This window comes from Amblyraja radiata, chromosome 21, assembly GCF_010909765.2.
Source record: "Amblyraja radiata isolate CabotCenter1 chromosome 21, sAmbRad1.1.pri, whole genome shotgun sequence".
In the NCBI taxonomy this organism is placed as follows: Eukaryota; Metazoa; Chordata; class Chondrichthyes; order Rajiformes; family Rajidae; genus Amblyraja; species Amblyraja radiata.
In genome coordinates, this window is record NC_045976.1 from 34954797 (window position 1) to 34973696 (window position 18900).

The 18900-nt window shown below is 41.2% G+C and overlaps 1 protein-coding gene across 3 annotated transcripts in view; it reads right to left on the bottom strand.

Annotated features, from left to right (window-relative positions):
* Positions 1–623: 623 nt before the first annotated feature.
* klhdc10 (kelch domain containing 10) overlaps positions 624–18900 on the bottom strand; it is a 29347-nt gene continuing 11070 nt past the window's right edge. For all 3 annotated transcript variants that reach the window (XM_033040059.1, XM_033040058.1, XM_033040057.1), the window contains 8 exons: positions 18467–18688; positions 16206–16360; positions 14259–14407; positions 12622–12706; positions 8280–8346; positions 6948–6995; positions 5656–5795; positions 624–4379 (listed from right to left, as the gene is read on the bottom strand). In XM_033040059.1, coding sequence (XP_032895950.1) covers positions 4170–4379; positions 5656–5795; positions 6948–6995; positions 8280–8346; positions 12622–12706; positions 14259–14407; positions 16206–16360; positions 18467–18688 — 1076 coding nt within the window. In that variant the 3' untranslated portion in view covers positions 624–4169. The remainder of the gene's footprint in view (positions 4380–5655; positions 5796–6947; positions 6996–8279; positions 8347–12621; positions 12707–14258; positions 14408–16205; positions 16361–18466; positions 18689–18900) is intronic.

Consider the following 18900-nt stretch of genomic DNA (forward strand, 5'->3'; position numbering starts at 1 on the left):
TGAGATATCTAAACTGCCTTGATTGAGATTTGTCCAATACAAGTCCAGTTTATTTGCACTGCTGATACCTTTTGAACATGTTTTAATTGTACCATGTAAATGAACTGATTCACAATGAGCACATTTGTTCTCTAAGGTTACTGCTTAAATTTGAGCAGTAAGCACCAGGCCATTAACCAGAAGATCCAAAACATTAAGGACATTTTAAAATCACAACATGGGGTGGGAAATTCAAGTTGTCATTTAAATGCTGATAGGAATATCCCCATGAAATATAAATGAACAAATTGCATAATGTAAGTATTGGTATACATTGCTTCAATTGCAATGATATACAATCTCCATCTTAATCCCCGTGGAATGTCTAATTTAGCTGCCAATATAGAAAACTGGTGCAAGATAGCCTTGCTAAGTATTGGATCACACTTGTACCCACTCACATGTTCTGGGGCAATCTATTTTACCTGTAATGATAATTAGGCATTGAGGCAGAAGGACCCCACCCCAGACAAGTAATATGCAGGGATGTTATCTATTTGAAAGGTGACTGTCACATTTCATAAATACATGCACAATTAATGTAGAAAGACCATGTGTGCTACTTAAAAAGGTAGCAACAATTCAATTGATTCAATCATGCTTTTATTAATCTTTACAAAAGGGGGAAAACCTTTGATTTAAAAAATTAAATCTGGTCACCCAAACAATTTAAAAAGGGGGACTGACCCACTTTTATGGCGATACCATCATTTAAAAAATGGGATTCTTGAGCCTCGGCTCAGTTCAGCTTCTGGTAAGAGATTAAAATACTGAATGTTAATTAAAAGATTCCACTGTTCAAGGATGCCAACTGCTGACAAGATCAATGCAGAAACAGTTCAATGCTAATCGCTACCTTCAGAAGACGGGTCTAAACAAGAGGCACTAGTACCATTCCAATATTTAACTTTCACATTGGCATTTGACAAAATAGTTGATTAGATTCCCTTGCTCCACTGACTGGAGACCATTATATTTACGGCTGTCCCAATTATTGAGTTGAGTGTTAATTATTTAACGGTACAAACACCCAGCTGCTCACAAGACATTCCAGGGTCGATAACTAACTGAGTAATACAAGCATTGAGGTTTAAATATATCAAATATTCAAAACCCAAGAGCAAGATAATGAGGGCAGAGAATAACAGGATATAATCTGGCCCTTTAGCTAACTAAATTGCCTAACTGAACAAGTTGTACTGACCTGCTCCTAGCCCTCAATCTTTGCTAGTCACTTTCCTGTCCAAGTATCTTGGTTGTCATCATTAAACTCCACATCTTCCTCGGACAACTCATTCCCTGTACACACCTCAAAGTTGGCCCTCAAGTCACTTTTAAATCTTTCTCCTCTCATTTAAGTCCATGCCCTCTAGTTTTACGCTCCCCTACTTGGGGAAAAGACTGTTGTTCATCTTATCTATGCTCATCATTGGATGTCCCTTGAGGGCCAGCCCTTGGCCTCCAATGCTCCAGGGAAAAAAAGACCCAGCCTCTTCCAACTGAAAGCCGCCAATCCCAGTAACTTCCTCAAGTTTGGGAGCTTTCCATGTTAGTCTTCCTACAGCAAGGCAACCAGAACTGTATACAGTGCTTCAAATATGGCCTTACCAACATTTTGTACAGCTGTGACATTGCATCCCAGTGTCCTGACCAACAAAGGCATGCATACCAAACACCTTCAGCACCCTGTGTCCCCACTTTCATGGAATTAAAATCTGTCATTCCCCAGCCCAGTGGTTCGGTTGATCAAGATCCTGTTTTAATTGTAGATAGTCCAGTACAACCATCAATTTCAATTTAATTTGCAAACTTACTAATCATGCCACCTACATTCACATCCAGAATTTAATCGAGGCACACCATTTGTTACAAGCTGCAAGTCTGCAAAACAATCCTTCATCACCACACTGTTTCTTTCAAGCCAACTTTATATCTAATAGGCCAACTCGCCCTGGATTCAATGTGTTCTAACCTTACACACCAGCCTACCATGCAGTACCTTGTGAACAACATTTATTGCTCTTTCCTTGCCTTTTTTGATTTAAAAAAAAACTAATTTGAGAAACAATTTCCCACAGATATTCTGACTATCCGTAATCAGTCCATGTCTTTCCAACGTGTAGATCCAGTCTCTCTGAATCACTTACAAACATACCCAATGATGCAAGGCTAACCAGTCTGTAGTTTCCAGGCTTTTTCCATGCACCCCTTTCTTAAATAGAGGCACACCATTAGGCATCCTCCAGTCTTCTATCACCTCAGCTGTGGTGATCCCTGACACATATCTCTGCCAGGAGTCCTGCAGTTTCTTCCTGAGCTTCCCACAATGTCCTAGGATATACATGATCAGGTATTTAACTACCTTAATGTGTTTTAAAACTTCCAGCACCTCTTCTGCAATGTGCAATGTGAACTCTTGTCAAGACATCACTGTTACGTAATCCAAGTTCCCTACCATCCACATCTTTCTCCACAGTAAATAACGGAAAGTTATTCATTCAATACGTTGCCCATGTTGTGGCTCCACACAGGCGACCCTGTTCATCTTTAAGGAGGCCTATTCCCTCTCTAGCTACTCTTTTGCCCTTAATGTACATAATAATTCTTTGGATTATCTTTTATCTTAACTCCTTCAGTGACCAGATTTACTACATAACCAAATATTCACTGTCCACAAAGGCTCATTAGTGAGGAACCCATAAAAGGACAGTACTTCATTTATTTTATTTAGGTGCTGCACTATTGACAGGTGAGATTGAGTAGACCAGCCAACTATAAGATTAGAGCATGGCATGATACAACAGAAGGCTGAAACTGAAGGACAGGTATATGCAACCTTACTTCCACTAATTGTGTTGGATGGGATAAGGTGGAAATGTGTCTGACCAGCCAGTCCAAAACAAAAAAGAATAAGTAGATTTGTAAAAGGAAAAATTAGGCAATTTCAATGTGAATTATGGAAGAGCACTAAACAGTGAAGGGGAGAGAAGAAAAAAAAAGCACTGCCCTCAAGACAGATAACAGCATCTCAGCAAAGGAAATAGCAATGGGGTAGAGTATATTAAAAGGGAAAAAGGCAACATGGGAAGCTTTGTCCACTCTTCATCCAGGATTTCTCCTGGGTTTCTTAATTCACACCAGCTTCCTTACCTAGTCTGGTTTAAATGTTGGGGATCTGGACATGGACTGAATGGTCCCAGATCACCTACTCATTAAATAAATAGAGCAGCCCCCTCAACTCACTCAGACCCATTTGCCATCAAATTCTAATCATAGGCTACCATAAAGCAGCCTAAACCTAGGGTGAAAGTGGATGTTTTCTTTTCCTTTGCTCCACACAAGAACAATACATTATAAAAATAAATCACATACACACACACACAACAGCAAACTAAACAAAAACAGCAAAGCTGAAACAAGCACACAATTGACACGCAGTAGCATTGGATCAGATTCCTTAGGATTACAAAAAGAATTCATGGTGATTTAACATTTAAATTTAACATTTAAGGCAGACACTGGATTTTTGGCTCTTGCTGGGAGGAAGATTAAAAAAAAAAAAGAGGTGGATTGGTGGCAAGGGGATGCCCCAAGCTGAGATACATTTCCAAATGACAGGGTGGGGGTTGCACCAGAGAAAAAAGGTAAAAATCCAATATCAAGACAGAAAACACTGGACGTGTACAAATCAGAGAGCAAGTGAAGTATGAATTAAAAAGTAAAAAGAGACCTGCCAGAATCCAACGCTCTTGGAAGAAATTGGCACGTGGGAAGGCAAAGCAGCCACCAGCAATATCTCTCAAATTGTGACAAATAACTGGACGGAAATTTGTTGGACTTGTAAGCAAAGCCCCTTTCAGCGGCAGGCTGACCTGCACCTGAAAACTGGAGCAACCTTGGGGCGAGGAAGAGTTTAAAGTCAATTTCTAAAGCAAGCTCCAATTTGGCTTGAGGAACAGGGAAAATTGGGTTCAGTCAGTGGCACGATGCAAAAAGTGACAGAATGTTTAGAAATTTAACATTCATCCAACACTTATGGCAGATAAGGCCTTGAGGAGTATTCTTCCCAGCAGCTTCCTCCAACGTCACCCATATTGCAGAAGTGTGTTTCTCCATATCCTCACCAGCAGTCACTTAAGTCTTTCCACAAGTCCTGGTGTAAGTCCAAGGTTGAGCAGCTGTGTCGTTGAGAACTGTGTTATTTGTGGGAGGCTCTTCAGTAACCTCTCCCAACAAAGTTCAAATAGGCTGGGCACCACCAGCCAGATTTTATAGAGAGAATCAGTCCGCTTGTTCTCGTGAATATTGACAACTCCACCGTGTACATACATACAGCCGGCCTGTAAAACACCATGAGCAAGACTGTAAAACATTATGGCCAGAACAAAATTCAACTACAGCATTTCAGTGCAAGATTTTCATTTAAGTCCCATTCACATGTTGGGTCAGAAGAATGCTGCCCTAGTCCATGCCCACCTGTTCCAACTTAGTTGGATTGGAGAGCAAAGCTTGCAGTAGCTGTAGGAATGAAGCAGACGGTTTGGAACAGTGATCAGGGTCAGACTGGTCCAGGCAGAAACTCAGAAGTAACTTGTAACAGTACGATATTAAGATAGCAGGGTCAGAAACTGTAGATTGCCATGAAGGCAAGCTTCAAGGTGTCCTGCAGGGTCAAGCACTCGGGTTCAACCTGCTTGCTGCTTTTGACAGTGAACTCGATGACGCAAGATAGACACAAAGTGCTGGAGTAACTCAGCAGGTCAGGCAGCATCCAAGTGGGGGTGGGTGGATGGGTGACATTTCAGGTCAAGAGTCTCCTTCAGAACCCTTCTCAGGTCTAAAGAAGGGTCCTGTCCCAAAACACCACCCATTCTTTTTCTCCAGAGATGCTGCCTGACCCACTGGGTTCCTCAAGCACTTTGGGTCAATCTTCGGTATCTGCAGTTCCTTTCTATACACTCAATGACTTGAGGATTTATGCAGACATCAGGATAGATTAGTGACCTCCTGCAAATGGATTTGAGGGAAACTGGATCAAATGCTGGTAGGTTTGGTGCCCAAGACAGTAGCATGCCTTGAAAAAACAAAAGCTAATGATACAAGATCCTGGAATTCGGAGCAGAATTCAAAGTGCTGGAGTAATTCAGCAGGTCAGGCAGCATCTGTGAGAAAATGGACAGGCGACATTTCAGGTCGGGACCCTTCTTCAAACTAATGGTGGAATCTGAAATGCTCTCCGCAAATGCATCCAGACTTGCCGAGTATTCCAATGCTGTCTTTATTGTAATAAAGCGCATTTAGACAGGATCACTGCAAGGATACCTACACATTACAGAACACCAAATTGGGTGCAAGGAGGAGATCCTACTGTTGCAGCCTGCAGCTGTCAGTGCCCAGGAGCCATAACAAAAAGTATTCAGTTTTAAGATTAGATTAATAAGCTAATTGTCAACTAAAAGACCCTTGATCAGAGGGAACATAAAGTTCCCCGTCACCATTTCATATCGGTGATTCCCATGGGATAGTGGAAGGGCTGTTGGTAGTGATGTTAAAACCCGACTCCAGTAAAGTGGTAATGCAAGTATGGTTCAGAATATGAAACCCAACTTCACTCACCGGGGTGACTGCTGCAGTATGGAAATAAGCTGGCTCAGGCATTTCTGCAGGCAGTTTAACCCACTGGAAATTTTGTAAACTGAGCTTCCACAGATCCCCAAGTATCACCTCGCCATTATATCCGCCACATGCATACACATCTGCAAAAGATAATCAAATTAAGTTGTTGCAGTTTATGTGCTGAATCAACATCACCCAAACATTAATAACCCAATATTTACACTAGATGAAACCAGAATCAAATGTTATCATCGTACCCTAAAGGTTTTACAGTCAACACAAATGTAGCGGCAAGACATGTACTGCAAATGCCCATACATATCATAGTGTTGGTGATGCTGACTAAGTAATAAATATTGACCTTCAAGAACAATCCTGCTCATCTACAAAACAGTACCTTCTGGCCCTTACACCACTCAAGTTTAGACAGGGTCACAATTTAACATCACAGCTAAACAACAGCGTCTCTGATGGTGTTGGACTTCCTCAGTATTAGAACAGACATTGGAACCAGTGATCTTCTGATTCAGAGCGCACCACTGAGCCACACAAAGAAAAGCTTCATTCGAAAACTTAATTGTTTCCGGTGATCAAGAATTCTGCTCCAGGCAGTAAAAATGAAATGCAGAATAGCTGCTCATTTGCCAAAGACAGATCAACCATTAATAATCAGCCCGTAATCAGGAAGAGTAGACAGCATAGTGTCAATTTTTCCAGTGAACAGCAAATGTAACAGAATCATGCAAGAAAGGAGGGAGCCAAAGTAGGGAAGTGTAAAATTGCTGCCAAGTGAACGCTTGGAAAGTCATAGCATAATTAAGCAGAGTAATCATGATATTATGATTGAAAGAAAATGTATTTAATAAATGTAGTAGAGTCCCGTGATGTGTAACAAAGCAGGGTGGATAATGAAGAACAAGTGGATCATAAGATCATAAGTGATAGGAGCAGAATTAAGCCATTCAGCCCATTAAGTTTATGCTATTCAATCATGGCTGATCTATCTCTCCCCCTTAACCCCATTCTCCTGCCTCTGACCTCTGACACCATGCAACGCACCAGTGGATGCATTGCTTTTGGGGTGCAAACAGGCACCAATAGAATGTTGAAGAAGGGTTTCGGCCCGAAACTTCATCTATTTCCTTCGCTCCATAGATGCTGCTGCACCCGCTGAGTTTCTCCAGCATTTTTGTGTATCAATAGAATGTTGTTGCACAAGAGCTCATGGCACTGAGGCCAGTACATTAGCATGGAAGGAATATTGTTTAACAAGACAGAAAATATTCACTTACCATGTCCTATTTGTACACAGCTATGACATCTTCGAGGTGCTGGGAAACCTGGAGTTAAACAAACCCAAACTGGTTAGGATCTGGCTATGATGATGAAGAAAATGGGAGAGGGACAAGAAATTAACTGTAACCAGAGTAGAGTTCTACAACATAGAGCAGGCTGCAAGACGATTAGGTCCATGCTGTCTATTAAGCGCCTATTTTTCACCAATCCCATTTTTATTCTCCCCGACTCATGCACGAAACCACACAAAACTAATTGCAGCAAAAAAAAGCCCATGAAGGATTTCACCACAACCACACAAGTACAACTGCAGATAACTCACCTCTGCCAATAATTTGACAAAGTAACGTCAGCCGCATCATCTTCCATGTAAAAAAACACCCATAGTCTGTTGATTCAAATTTGCCCTCTTCAAGTTCTTCCCTGGTCTTGAACCACAATCTCTGCAACTTCCTGGAACCTGTGACTCCTGCTGCTCCATTTGTCCATTCGCTCATCTCCTTCAAACCCAATCAATGGCAACAATGCCAGCAACTGCCTCATCTCACCGTTCTCAGCAAGATCCCAATTCCTCCTCGATAAGAATCTTCTCAAAACCCAGCTTTTTAAAGGCCTCTAGGTTCTATCCATAAACCCTCCCATCCTCAGTGGTTCAATGCCCTTTTTTAAATAATTTGAATCTACAAAGGGAAATTAATATCTTCTTTGAGTTTCACAAGTAATTGTTGCAGGTTTTAACATTTAAAAGCCGAGAATTGAAGATGTTTCACAGAGGAGGTAAAGCAGACAATTCTACCGTGTAGTTTTAATTTATAGGAAGGAACTGCAGATGCTGGTTTATACCGAAGATAGACACAAAATGCTGGAGTAACTCAGCATTTCTGGATAGAAGGAATGGGTGACGTTTGAAGAAGGGTCTCCACCCAATCCTACCCAGAGATGTTGCCTGTCCCGCTGAGTTACTCCAGCATTTTGTGTCTAAGTGGTTTTAATTTCCTTTAATAGTTCCATTTTTTAAATCTATACCTCTGATCTTGAGCAAAGTGACTGTGAAATCACCCATCTCTCACTAACTGCTTTAAGGCTCCGGCAGAGACTGAAAGCTGAGAGATGACGTGGCTCTGGTGGTGTCCAGCACATGTGTGAACTGAAAACCAAACAATGAGGGGTTTGTTGTTGGAGAGGATGGAAGGGGAGTGGGCAGATGGGTGTTAGCAGGAAGGGGCAGAAGACCTGGAGCAAAAAAAAAAAGAAAGCCCTTAAAACTGCAGTGCTCTTTATTCCTGTTCTATTTGGTTTAATTAGAAAAAGGTACATTCCAAACTTGCCCGTTCTCTCCTGCGGTCTTGTTTGTATCTCCTCCCATGTATTAGTCTCCAGATTATAGGCATGTATCTGAAAATTAAATAAATGCAGACTTTATGCCATGGAAGTACTGTTCCTTCTCACCTCCCTGTATTTCATCTAGCATAGATCATGTCAATATGGACTCCAGATCCATGAATACCAAGGCCATTTGTTCTATTGAGTTCCTTCATCAAATGCTAGAGACTTAGCATCCAACTGTACCCTGAACTCCATCATTGTTGAAAACATCAATGGCCACGATACCGTACAATGCTATGTACGACAGTGATCGCAACTTCTACTGAAGTGTGGATGGCCGTTGGCTCACTAGGAGCTCATCCGCCCTTTGACGTCTTATTTTTGGTCCTGCTGGGGGTCCGCAGCCCCCTCCTCACCTGGCAAACCAGGTGGGGGGAGACGGTTTAGTCGCCGACTATCCGATCATGGAGCAGGTAGCACGGGATTACATGGTACCCATGGTACACGGAATTCCCCCCGACCTGATTTGTGTTCAAACTAAAGAGCAGTTTTTAAAATTCTCCTTGCATCCTTTATGACTCATTCCTGCAAACTATATTTACCTTGGTGAGCAAATCTATTGTGTAACTATTGCTTGTTATTTTGTTTCTCTCATTTTTCATTTGTCCATATGTAATTGTATTTGTAACTAGACCAACTGGAACCCTTTGGGTCCCTGTCATACGGGAGGCCTGGTCCACCAATGCAACCCGTTCCCCAACGCAATATTGCACCATTAATCCGTAGCCTTCACGGGAGGCGTGGTCCCCCAACTCAACCCATTGCCAAATGTAAGATTTCAGCATTCCCCTGCCTCCCCCAGCAATGGACCTAAAAAAAAGAAATCCAATTGCACTTCCCTAATTGCAATACCAATTCACCCTCCCCTTCCTGTCCTGCCAGGAGCTGGAGTAAGTGTTGTATGATGGCAACATTGTTGCAAATGTCAAGTGGAGGACTGATATCCCATTCAGGTGAAAAGTTGGTGGAAGCACCGAGTGTTCCTGAATTGCAACTTTGTATCGCAGTTTGTGGAAAGCTGGCAGGAAGGATTTTAACAGTAGAAATATTGTTAAAGTTGGCTTTTAAAAAAACTTTAAATATCAATAACTTGTGAAATATAACATCAAATCTGAAGGAAAGTTGACAAGATCGACGACGGGAAAAAGCTGAGTACGGTTCTGCAAAAATGTTAGCGCTACCGTGTACCGTTTTGGCGTAGATACAATCTCAATCAGGCACACACTCACACATCTACAGTGGCTTGCAAAAGTATTCATACCCCTTGAACTTTTCCACATTTTGTCACGTTACAACCACAAACGTAAATGTATTTTATTGGGATTTTATGTGATAGACCAACACAAAGTGGTGCATAATTGCAAAGTGGAAGGAAAATGATACATGGTTTTCAAATTTTTTTACAAATAAAAAACTGAAAAGTGTGGCATGCAAAAGTATTCAGCCCCCTTTACTCTGATACCCCTAAATAAAATCCAGTGCAACCAATTGCCTTCAGAAGTCACCTAATAAGTAAATAGAATCCACTTGTGTGTAATCTAATCTCAGTATAAATACAGCTGTTCTGTGAAGGCCTTAGAGGTTTGTTAAGAGAACATTAGTGAACAAACAGCATCATGAAGCCCAAGGAACACATCAGACAGGTCAGGGATAAAGTTGTGGAGAAGTTTAAAGCAGGGTTAGGTTATAAAAAATATCCCAAGCTTTGAACATCTCACGGAGCACTGTTCAATCCATCATCCGAAAATGGAAAGAGTATGGCACAACTGCAAACCTACCAAGACATGGCCGTCCACCTAAACTGACAGGCTGGGCAAGGAGAGCATTGAACAGAGAAGCAGCCAAGGTAACTCTGGAGGAGCTGCAGAGATCCACAGCTCAGGTGGGAGAATCTGTACACAGGACAACTATTAGTCGTGCACTCCACAAATCGGGCCTTTATGGAAGAGTGGCAAGAAGAAAGCCATTGTTGAAAAAAAGCCATAAGAAGTCCCGTTTGCAGTTTGCCACAAGCCATGTGGGGGACACAGCAAACATGTGGAGGAAGGTGCTCTGGTCAGATGAGACCAAAATTGAAGTTTTTGGCCTAAATGCAAAACGCTACGTGTGGCAGAAAACTAACACTGCACATCACCCTGAACACACCATCCCCACTGTGAAACATGGTGGTGGCAGCATCATGCTGTGGGGATGCTTTTCTTCAGCAGGGACAGGGAAGCTGGTCAGAGATGATGGGAAGATGGATGGAGCCAAATACAGGGCAATCTTGGAAGAAAACCTGTTAGAGTCTGCAAAAGACTTGAGACTGGGGCGGAGGTTCACCTTCCAGCAGGACAACGACCCTAAACATACAGCCAGAGCTACAATGGAATGGTTTAGATCAAAGCATATTCATGTGTTAGAATGGCCCAGTCAAAGTCCAGACCTAAATCCAATTGAGAATCTCTGGTAAGACTTGAAAATTGCTGTTCACAGACGCTCTCCATCCAATCTGACTGAGCTTGAGCTATTTTGCAAAGAAGAATGGGCAAAATATTAAGTCTCTAGATGTGCAAAGCTGGTAGAGACATACCCCAAAAGACTTGCAGCTGTAATTGCAGCGAAAGGTGTTTCTACAAAGTATTGACTCGGGGGCTGAATGCTTTTGCACGCCACACTTTTCAGTTTTTTATTTGTAAAAAAATTTGAAAACCATGTATCATTTTCCTTCCACTTCACAATTATGCACCACTTTGTGATGGTCTATCACATAAAATCCCAATAAAATACATTTACGTTTGTGGTTGTAACGTGACAAAATGTAGAAAAGTTCAAGGAGTATGAAAACTTTTGCAAGCCACTGTATATATAGAAACAAGTCGAGACTTTTAATAGTATACTTGACCAAGTGCGCCCCGTTAGGTCCCTGTCACACGGGAGGCCTGGTCCCCCAACACAACCCGTTCCCCCAACGCAATATTCCACCACTTACCCATAGCCCCCACGGGAGGCCTGATCCCCCAACGCAAGATTCCACCACTCCCCTGCCTCCCCCAGCACTGGACTTTAAAAAAAAAATCCAATTATACTTCCCCTGCCTCCGCAAGCACTTCCACTTCCCTTGGCCCCTCCCCCTCATGTGCTGGCAGAAGCAGGAGTAAGTGTTCTATGATGGCAACATTGTTGCAAATCTCAGAGGACTGTGAGATTCCATTCAGGTGAAAACGTGGTGGAAGCAGAGTGTTCCTGGATTGCAACTTTGTATGGAAATTTATTGTAAACTGGGACTGCAAGGATTTAACTGTAAAAAATCTTTTAAAAGTTGGCTTTTTTAAACCTTTAACTATCAATAACGTGAAATATAACATCAAATCAGAAGGAAACTTGACAAAGGCGACAGCTTGAAAAAGCCGAGTATGGTTCTGCAAAAAATTGTTGCGCTACCGCGTACGGTTTTAGCATAGATATGATCAGATACACACACACACACAGAAACAAGACAAGACTTTTAATAGTATACTAGACCAAGTGCAGACCCGTTGGGTCAATGGTGTGATCCCCCAACCCAATATTCGTCCAATGGAACTGAAGCCGTTCCCAAATGTAAGATTCCAGCACTCCCCTGCCTCCCTCAGCAGTGGATTAAAAAAAAAATCAAATTGCACCTCCCCTGCCTGCTGCAGCAGTGAAAGGTTCAGAGTGTTCCTGTCTTGCAAGTTTGTTTCGAAGTGTGTTGGAAGCTGTTTCGAAGTGTGTTGGAAGCTGATAGGAAGGAGCAGCCGTCAACAAATCAAAAGGCAGAAATTCAACGAATCAAAAGGCAGACAGGCAGCCGGACGGACGGATGTCGGACGGATGGGGCGAGAGTTTTATAGATAGATAGATAGATACATAGTTATAAAACCTACTAAAACAGTAAAAATTTAGGTCCATTCTACTGTGTAGATAGGTAGCAACATGCAAATGATTATTGATCTGGCACTACTCCAGCTCACATCTGGCATCTGGGAGGATTTAATTATTACCTCACCATAGCCCAACTTGTTCTGTTCTAGATGTTAGTTTGATAGATCTCGGAGTGATCCAAGCAAGACTTCCCATACCTATGACCGCCACAGCTCTCCTCCGAATAAAGATCAACACATCAAGACCTGTCTGACGTCCTCCACAAACGTTTACCATATATTCCTTACAAAAATCAGCTAATGAAGGCATTTTGAAAACCTACAAATTTATTTTCCCACCAATTCTTACACACAACCCCCCACCCTCCTCTCAGGAGTGAGTGTTGTTGATATCCCCTACCTTATCTAGTGGATAGGTTGTCCATGATGTTCCCCCACCCAGTATATATATCCTCTGTCCATCGTGCGCAATTTCATGTCGGTACCTGAAAACACAAATTGTCCCAAACATACTTATTTGAGTGTACTTCCAAGAACTTGGTACGTCCTAACTTAATGTTCTTCTCTTGCCCGCAAAAGACTTCTGCAACTTCCTCTGTTCATACACCCTGGTCAACCTTTAGGTTCCTGCCCATTCTCCCATTCCTAGGAATGCTTTTTTAGGCTTTGAGCTACCTCAACGGACTCGCATGTTCATTTGATTGGGAATTCTACCTTGAGACAACAGGAATTTTTTTTTAATGTAACACATCCAATACCATGCTGTTGCACTGCTGGAAATGTACACTTTCAGATGAAGATACAAGAGAAAACAACTGTTGCTTCAACAGTCGCTCCAAATAACTGGTCCCTCATTCCTAGCACCAGTCTAGTAAATCACTGCTGCACCATCTCAATTCCTCAACATCCTTCATGAAATCTGGTGCCTAGAACTGAACAAAATACCAAAGGCTTAACATGACTTCCTTGCTTTCCAACAATAAAAGGCCTTTATGCTTTAGAAACATTTTTTAGCCACAAAAATTGTGTTGTACATTTCTGGATCAATTTCTACACGCCTTTAAAATAGTCTTTATTTATCCTTCCCACCAAAACTTCATACTTTACTGCGTTAAATTTAATGTGCCGCGTGCCAGTCCATTTTACAGTCTGTCAATGGCCTACTGAAATCTGTTGCGTTTCCAAGTTTGCTGATATCCACAATTCAAGGATATCAATGTACAAAGTGCAAAATGGAAAATGGGGGGGGGGGGGGAGGTTAAGAGACTGTCTTAATCTTGATCCCACCCTAGCATCATTTGATACATTAGCGGTTCCCAAAAGCACCCGTTTAACTAACAGCAAGAAGCAAACAAGAAATTAAATTTGGCAATAGAAGTTAAGAGAGTCAAAGCCAGTCACCTGGCAAAGAACAAAATCATTCTCAACTGTAGATAACCCAAGGCCTCTCCGATAACTAGCAAACCTCCAATGTATGGAGCATTTCACAAGCATGGAGTAGAAAAAAGCATGACAAAATTAAACCAAAATAAACAGCATCTAGTATATTTAACAGAAAGTAATGAAATGTCAAGTTAATTTTATTTTTTGTATACAATTTGAGGTTCTCTTCTACTTCATAAAGCTGTAACCCCTCCCTCATGTGTACCCTATCTCACCTTTAATAACATTAGTCATGCTATCTTTGCAACAACTATCAGGTGGATACTGTACTTCATTGTGGGTTGAAAACCCAATGCAAACACAAGTCGCCTTCAACATCCTGTTCTATGCAAACCAAAACTAGAACATCCATTGCTATCCCCGTCCAAAAATCAGGCAGGAGGGTACCTTAAACTGCTTAATGGATCAGTGCAAGGACATGCTGGATTTATGTGGCCATCGTCCAATGATAAAAATGTTAGTTCATCGCCTTTTCTTTAAATAGAGATTAACAATACCATTACAGTTGTATCCAATCCCAACAATATCAGAGGCTCGCATATGTTATTTGATCTTGAGAGCTGCCAGAGCAGAAAGTGTTCTACTGTTGCTCACCTTTCTTCTGGTAAGTCACTAGGAGGGTTATTTGGTTTCAGCTGTATCCATTCTCGAGCCGTAAGGTCTAGTCGGTGTAAGTCTGTGTTGTAAACATAACCAGTTGTCCCACCAAATATGTACAGGTAACCATTTATGATCACCATTGCCTGGAAGTTAATAGCAGAGAGAGATGAACAACTAAGACAGTTCTCCAAATGGTAGCTGATTTACCATGGATGAAGGTTCCTGTTCCCAAGGTTGTGTTATTTTGTATTTCTCCCATTTGAATTGTACAAAATTGGAAGCTTAGAAATGGCAAGCTTGGAAATGGAAACTTTTAACAATGTTGCTGGCATTGGTGGATAAATCCAGAATCAAAATGCAAAGTGCTAGTGTAGCAAAACAGTTCCAGGTACAAATTAATAGGAGAATGTACTTAAACTTCAGTTGCAGAAAAGACGACAAAGCTGCTCAATATGTATTATGTAGGTGATACTGGACAGGTAATACTTGGTCCAGGACTCGTTAGAAAGTAAAGGTTGCCATGTGATCAGACAGGTAGGTATCAGTTCTGTGCTACCGATGGACACGATGCCACAATTTGTCTACATGTTTCCTTCGAATCTTCCATTTCCTGATTTTAAATTGTCTGATAATAATCTTAGTGTCTTTAATAAGGTAAAATATCTTGGACATTTTATTACAGAACAATTGACAGATGAGGATATTTATAAGCAACACCGTATGATGTGTGCACAAGCAAACATTCTCTTACGCAAGTTTAGTGCATGTACAGATGGAGTGAAGCTGTCTGTTCAGAGCATATTGTACACCACTCTATACTGCACACCTGCGGTCAAACTACAGAAAAGCAAGCTTACAGAGACTTAAAGTGGCTTATAGTGATGACATGAGAATATTACTTAAGAGACCCAGATGGTGTAGTGCAAGTGAAATGTATGGCTGCAGGAGTCAATACTTATCAAACATAAGGTTTAGCACTACATGCTACCAATCCCAGTTGTGGAGACATTGGTATAGTTGTCTCGTTGTACGACACTGATTTTTTAAATTCTTGATCTTAAACCATGTATTGTGCTTTTGTATGTAATTTATGTGCTTTTGTATGTAATTTGTGTTTAATCCCTTCATCTAAATCATTAATGTATATTGTAAATAGCTGCGGTCCCAGCACCGAGTCTTGCGGTACCCCACCAATCACTGCCTGCCATTCTGAAAGGGACCCGTTAATCCCTACTCTGTTTCCTGTCTGCCAACCAATTTTCTATCCATGTCAGTACCCTATCCTCAATACCATGTGCTCTAATTTTGACCACTTATCTCCAATCTCCATATATTTAGTAACCATCATTCCTTTGTAGGTTTTGTAGAATTTCTACATGGTGAAAACAAAATGTATAAAAATGGCCTTAATTAAAATCTGACAATGTGCACTTTAACCACATGTGATTTTTTTTCTATTACGAATCTCAAATTGTGGAGTACAGAGGCAAATAAATAAATGATGGGTCTGTGTCCCAAACATTATGGAGGGCACTGTAAATAGTTGCAAGACAGCAAACCAAGAACAGATTATGCTTCCAAACCCCTCTGTTATTTCTGGCCTTGTTTCACTGTGGGAAATTACTAGACTGGCCATCACAATCAGACAAACTCCAGCAATTACATTCTGCATGTTAATTTGGAACAATTTAGAGGAAAGAGATAGCAATCTAATTTGTACAGTTGTAAAATGTACAACAAATAAGCAAATAATAAATCTTCATCAATTGAAGATTAAAACTATAAGATTACTATTGGCAAGGTACATGCTGGGAGCCAGTAAGAGGATACGGGTACCCTTTTAACTGATGAGGGGGAGATACTTTGGAAAGGATAGGAGGAAAGAATGAATAGAATTTGCTTGCTGTTTCAATAATCATTCAATGACTGAGAGACACTGACCTGCCCATAGATGCGGCTGGGTTTCTTCCCTCGACAATTAAGCAGTGCCCATCGTTTGTAGTTAACGTTGCACACGTGAACATCATTCCCACTGCTCTCGCCAAAAGGGACGCCGGTGCCTCCAAACACCAACAAGTTATTACCATGTAAAGCAACTGGAAGGTAGACAATATTAACATTGCTACATCTTAGTATTCATCATAAACAGGTCATAACTTCTCAAATTAATGGAATCCCTATTCTGTACCGAGTAAGATTGCCTACTCCAGAGATCTGTACCTAACCTATCCTAAAAATGTACCAGAAAGCACACTGATTAAATAGAGAGGAGTCATGCTTGGTGCTTTGATGGATTCATACCCAGGTATAACCAAGCGTACCAAATATCTCACTCAGCAAACACATTAATATTGAAACTCTTAACAACCACCCCTTCACACCCATATACAACTAGACCCTAAACGTACAGAACCTGCACCCACATAGAAATATTGTTGCTGTCTTTCTCCTGCTCGTGAGATTTTATTTAAACTGAGGTACTGGTTTATCATATTCCGTAGCATTGTTTACACAATAATGAACAAGGTCAGAACATGTATACTCAGAGGACGAGTAGCTTACCGAATAACAAGCTGACCGCAAGAATGAAACACATCTGTTCAAAACAGTAATAGAAAGTGGGTCCCACATGGATTAGTGGCAAGATCACATTAATGAATTGGATATAGACTGATCAAACACTAAAATGTAAGTCGACACAAAGTACTACAACCTATAAGAGATGACACTCTTGGAAAAAATAAGAAGTCGGTCAGGGAAGCAAAGTAATGAGTATATTTTTAAAAATTAGTGAAAGTGCAGCAGAACAGCAAGAGAAAAAAAACGAATGAAACAAGAATTAATTCTACAGAGAAAGTAGAAATATAGGCAGTAGAAAGTCTTACTAAACTAACATGATCATGTGCAGGTAGACAAAAATGCTGGAGAAACTCAGCGGGTGAGGCAAGGAATATGGAGCGAAGGAATAGGTGACGTTTTGGGTTGAAACCCTTCTTCAAACATCCCAGCATCTGTAGTTGTTTCTAAAACATATCGTACCTATTCCTTCGCTCCATAGATGCTGCCTCGCCCGCTGAGTTTCTCCAGCATTTCTGTCTACCTTCGATTTTTCCAGCATCTGCAGTTCTTTCTTAAATATGATTATGTGCAGGCAGATAAGAGTTGGTCCTGGCATCATGTTCGGCACAGACATTGGGGGCCAAAGGGCCTGTTCTTGTGCTGTACCATGTTCTAATGATGCAGAACTGCCAACGTATAAGAATTAGCAAAGGATCAACCTCTTGGGTTAATTTCCTCTAAAGGACAACATATTTGAAGTCTTTGAAATATTTCAGAATTTTAATTATGAGGACGCAGTTTCTAATTCTGGAAAGAGCAAAACTACTGTCAGTCAATGCAAGATAGTCACCAGAGAAAAAACAAATCAAAAATTTAGGACAATGGGGCAAGAATGAGGCATACCACAGCGACAGATCAAGACAAATATCACAGATGCACCATAGATGTATGGGAGAAAACAATGAAAGGTTACATGGACAGAGTTAGACAACAATAAGCGAGTTCGGTATTCCAACAGCGGGTGAGGCGCGGGTCTGTGTGCAGCCAACAATGTCTCTCCGCCAGTCCAGTCTTCCCCCCCCCCCCCTCCCACTTGCACCTGCCCCTCTCTCCTGCTACCTGGCACCCCCATTCCTCAGATTAAATTTTTTTTTAACACATAAATCATGAATAAAGATAAGTTACACACAGTTTCTTCAGCCAGCGTTTCGTTCTTTGTATTTATAGCGACTGACCTTTGACAAATCCCATAATTCCTTGCGTTTTTCAGAATACCAAACTCGTTTATGGATGGGAAGTTGCTGGACTTCAACCTAATCACTGCAGTGCACAAGTTAAGCCCAAACATAGTGACATTTTACAACAACTGCCTTTGCTCTTTGTTCCATAATTTTAACTGCCCAAAAGCTGTAACCTTCACCACTTTACAATCTTCTTAGGCCTTTTATAAACAACTATCCCTCACTACTGCCTAGTTTAATACTGTGCATTTTAATCTTCCTGGAGCATGTCAAATAGATAAGACTCAAAAATTTCAGATGCCTAGCCATTATATTTTACAACAGATTTAATTATCATACTAGTGAATTAAAAAAAATAGTGCTCATAGTGAAAAAGTATACAAGAAATGATGCAAGCTGTACCTGACATTGATGCTAGCTCTCTGGGCATGAATCCCTCTGTACCAACTTGCTGCCAAATACCAGAAGCAAAATGATATCGCCAGAGCTCTCGGAAAAGTGGGTAAGCTTCATTCCCTGGACCACCCGACTCCTCAAAGTCTGGATTGTAGCCACCAAACACATAAAGGCTTGAATTATCAGCAACACAGCGGTGCCCACTTCGGGCGGGTGGAGCAATGTGACCTGGGAGAACGAAAAGAGGTAAAAGGGGAAAAATAAAATGATTGCCAACTTGGCCAGATCCATACAAGTAAATCATAGAAATATTACACGTCACAAAATAGCAATTTTTAAATAAGAAGTCTTTTGTATCATTAAGATGCCTCAAATGAAGAGGTATTTAGCAAAGTGATCATCTGATCTACATTTGTCCGCCTCAGGTTAGAGAACTTTGC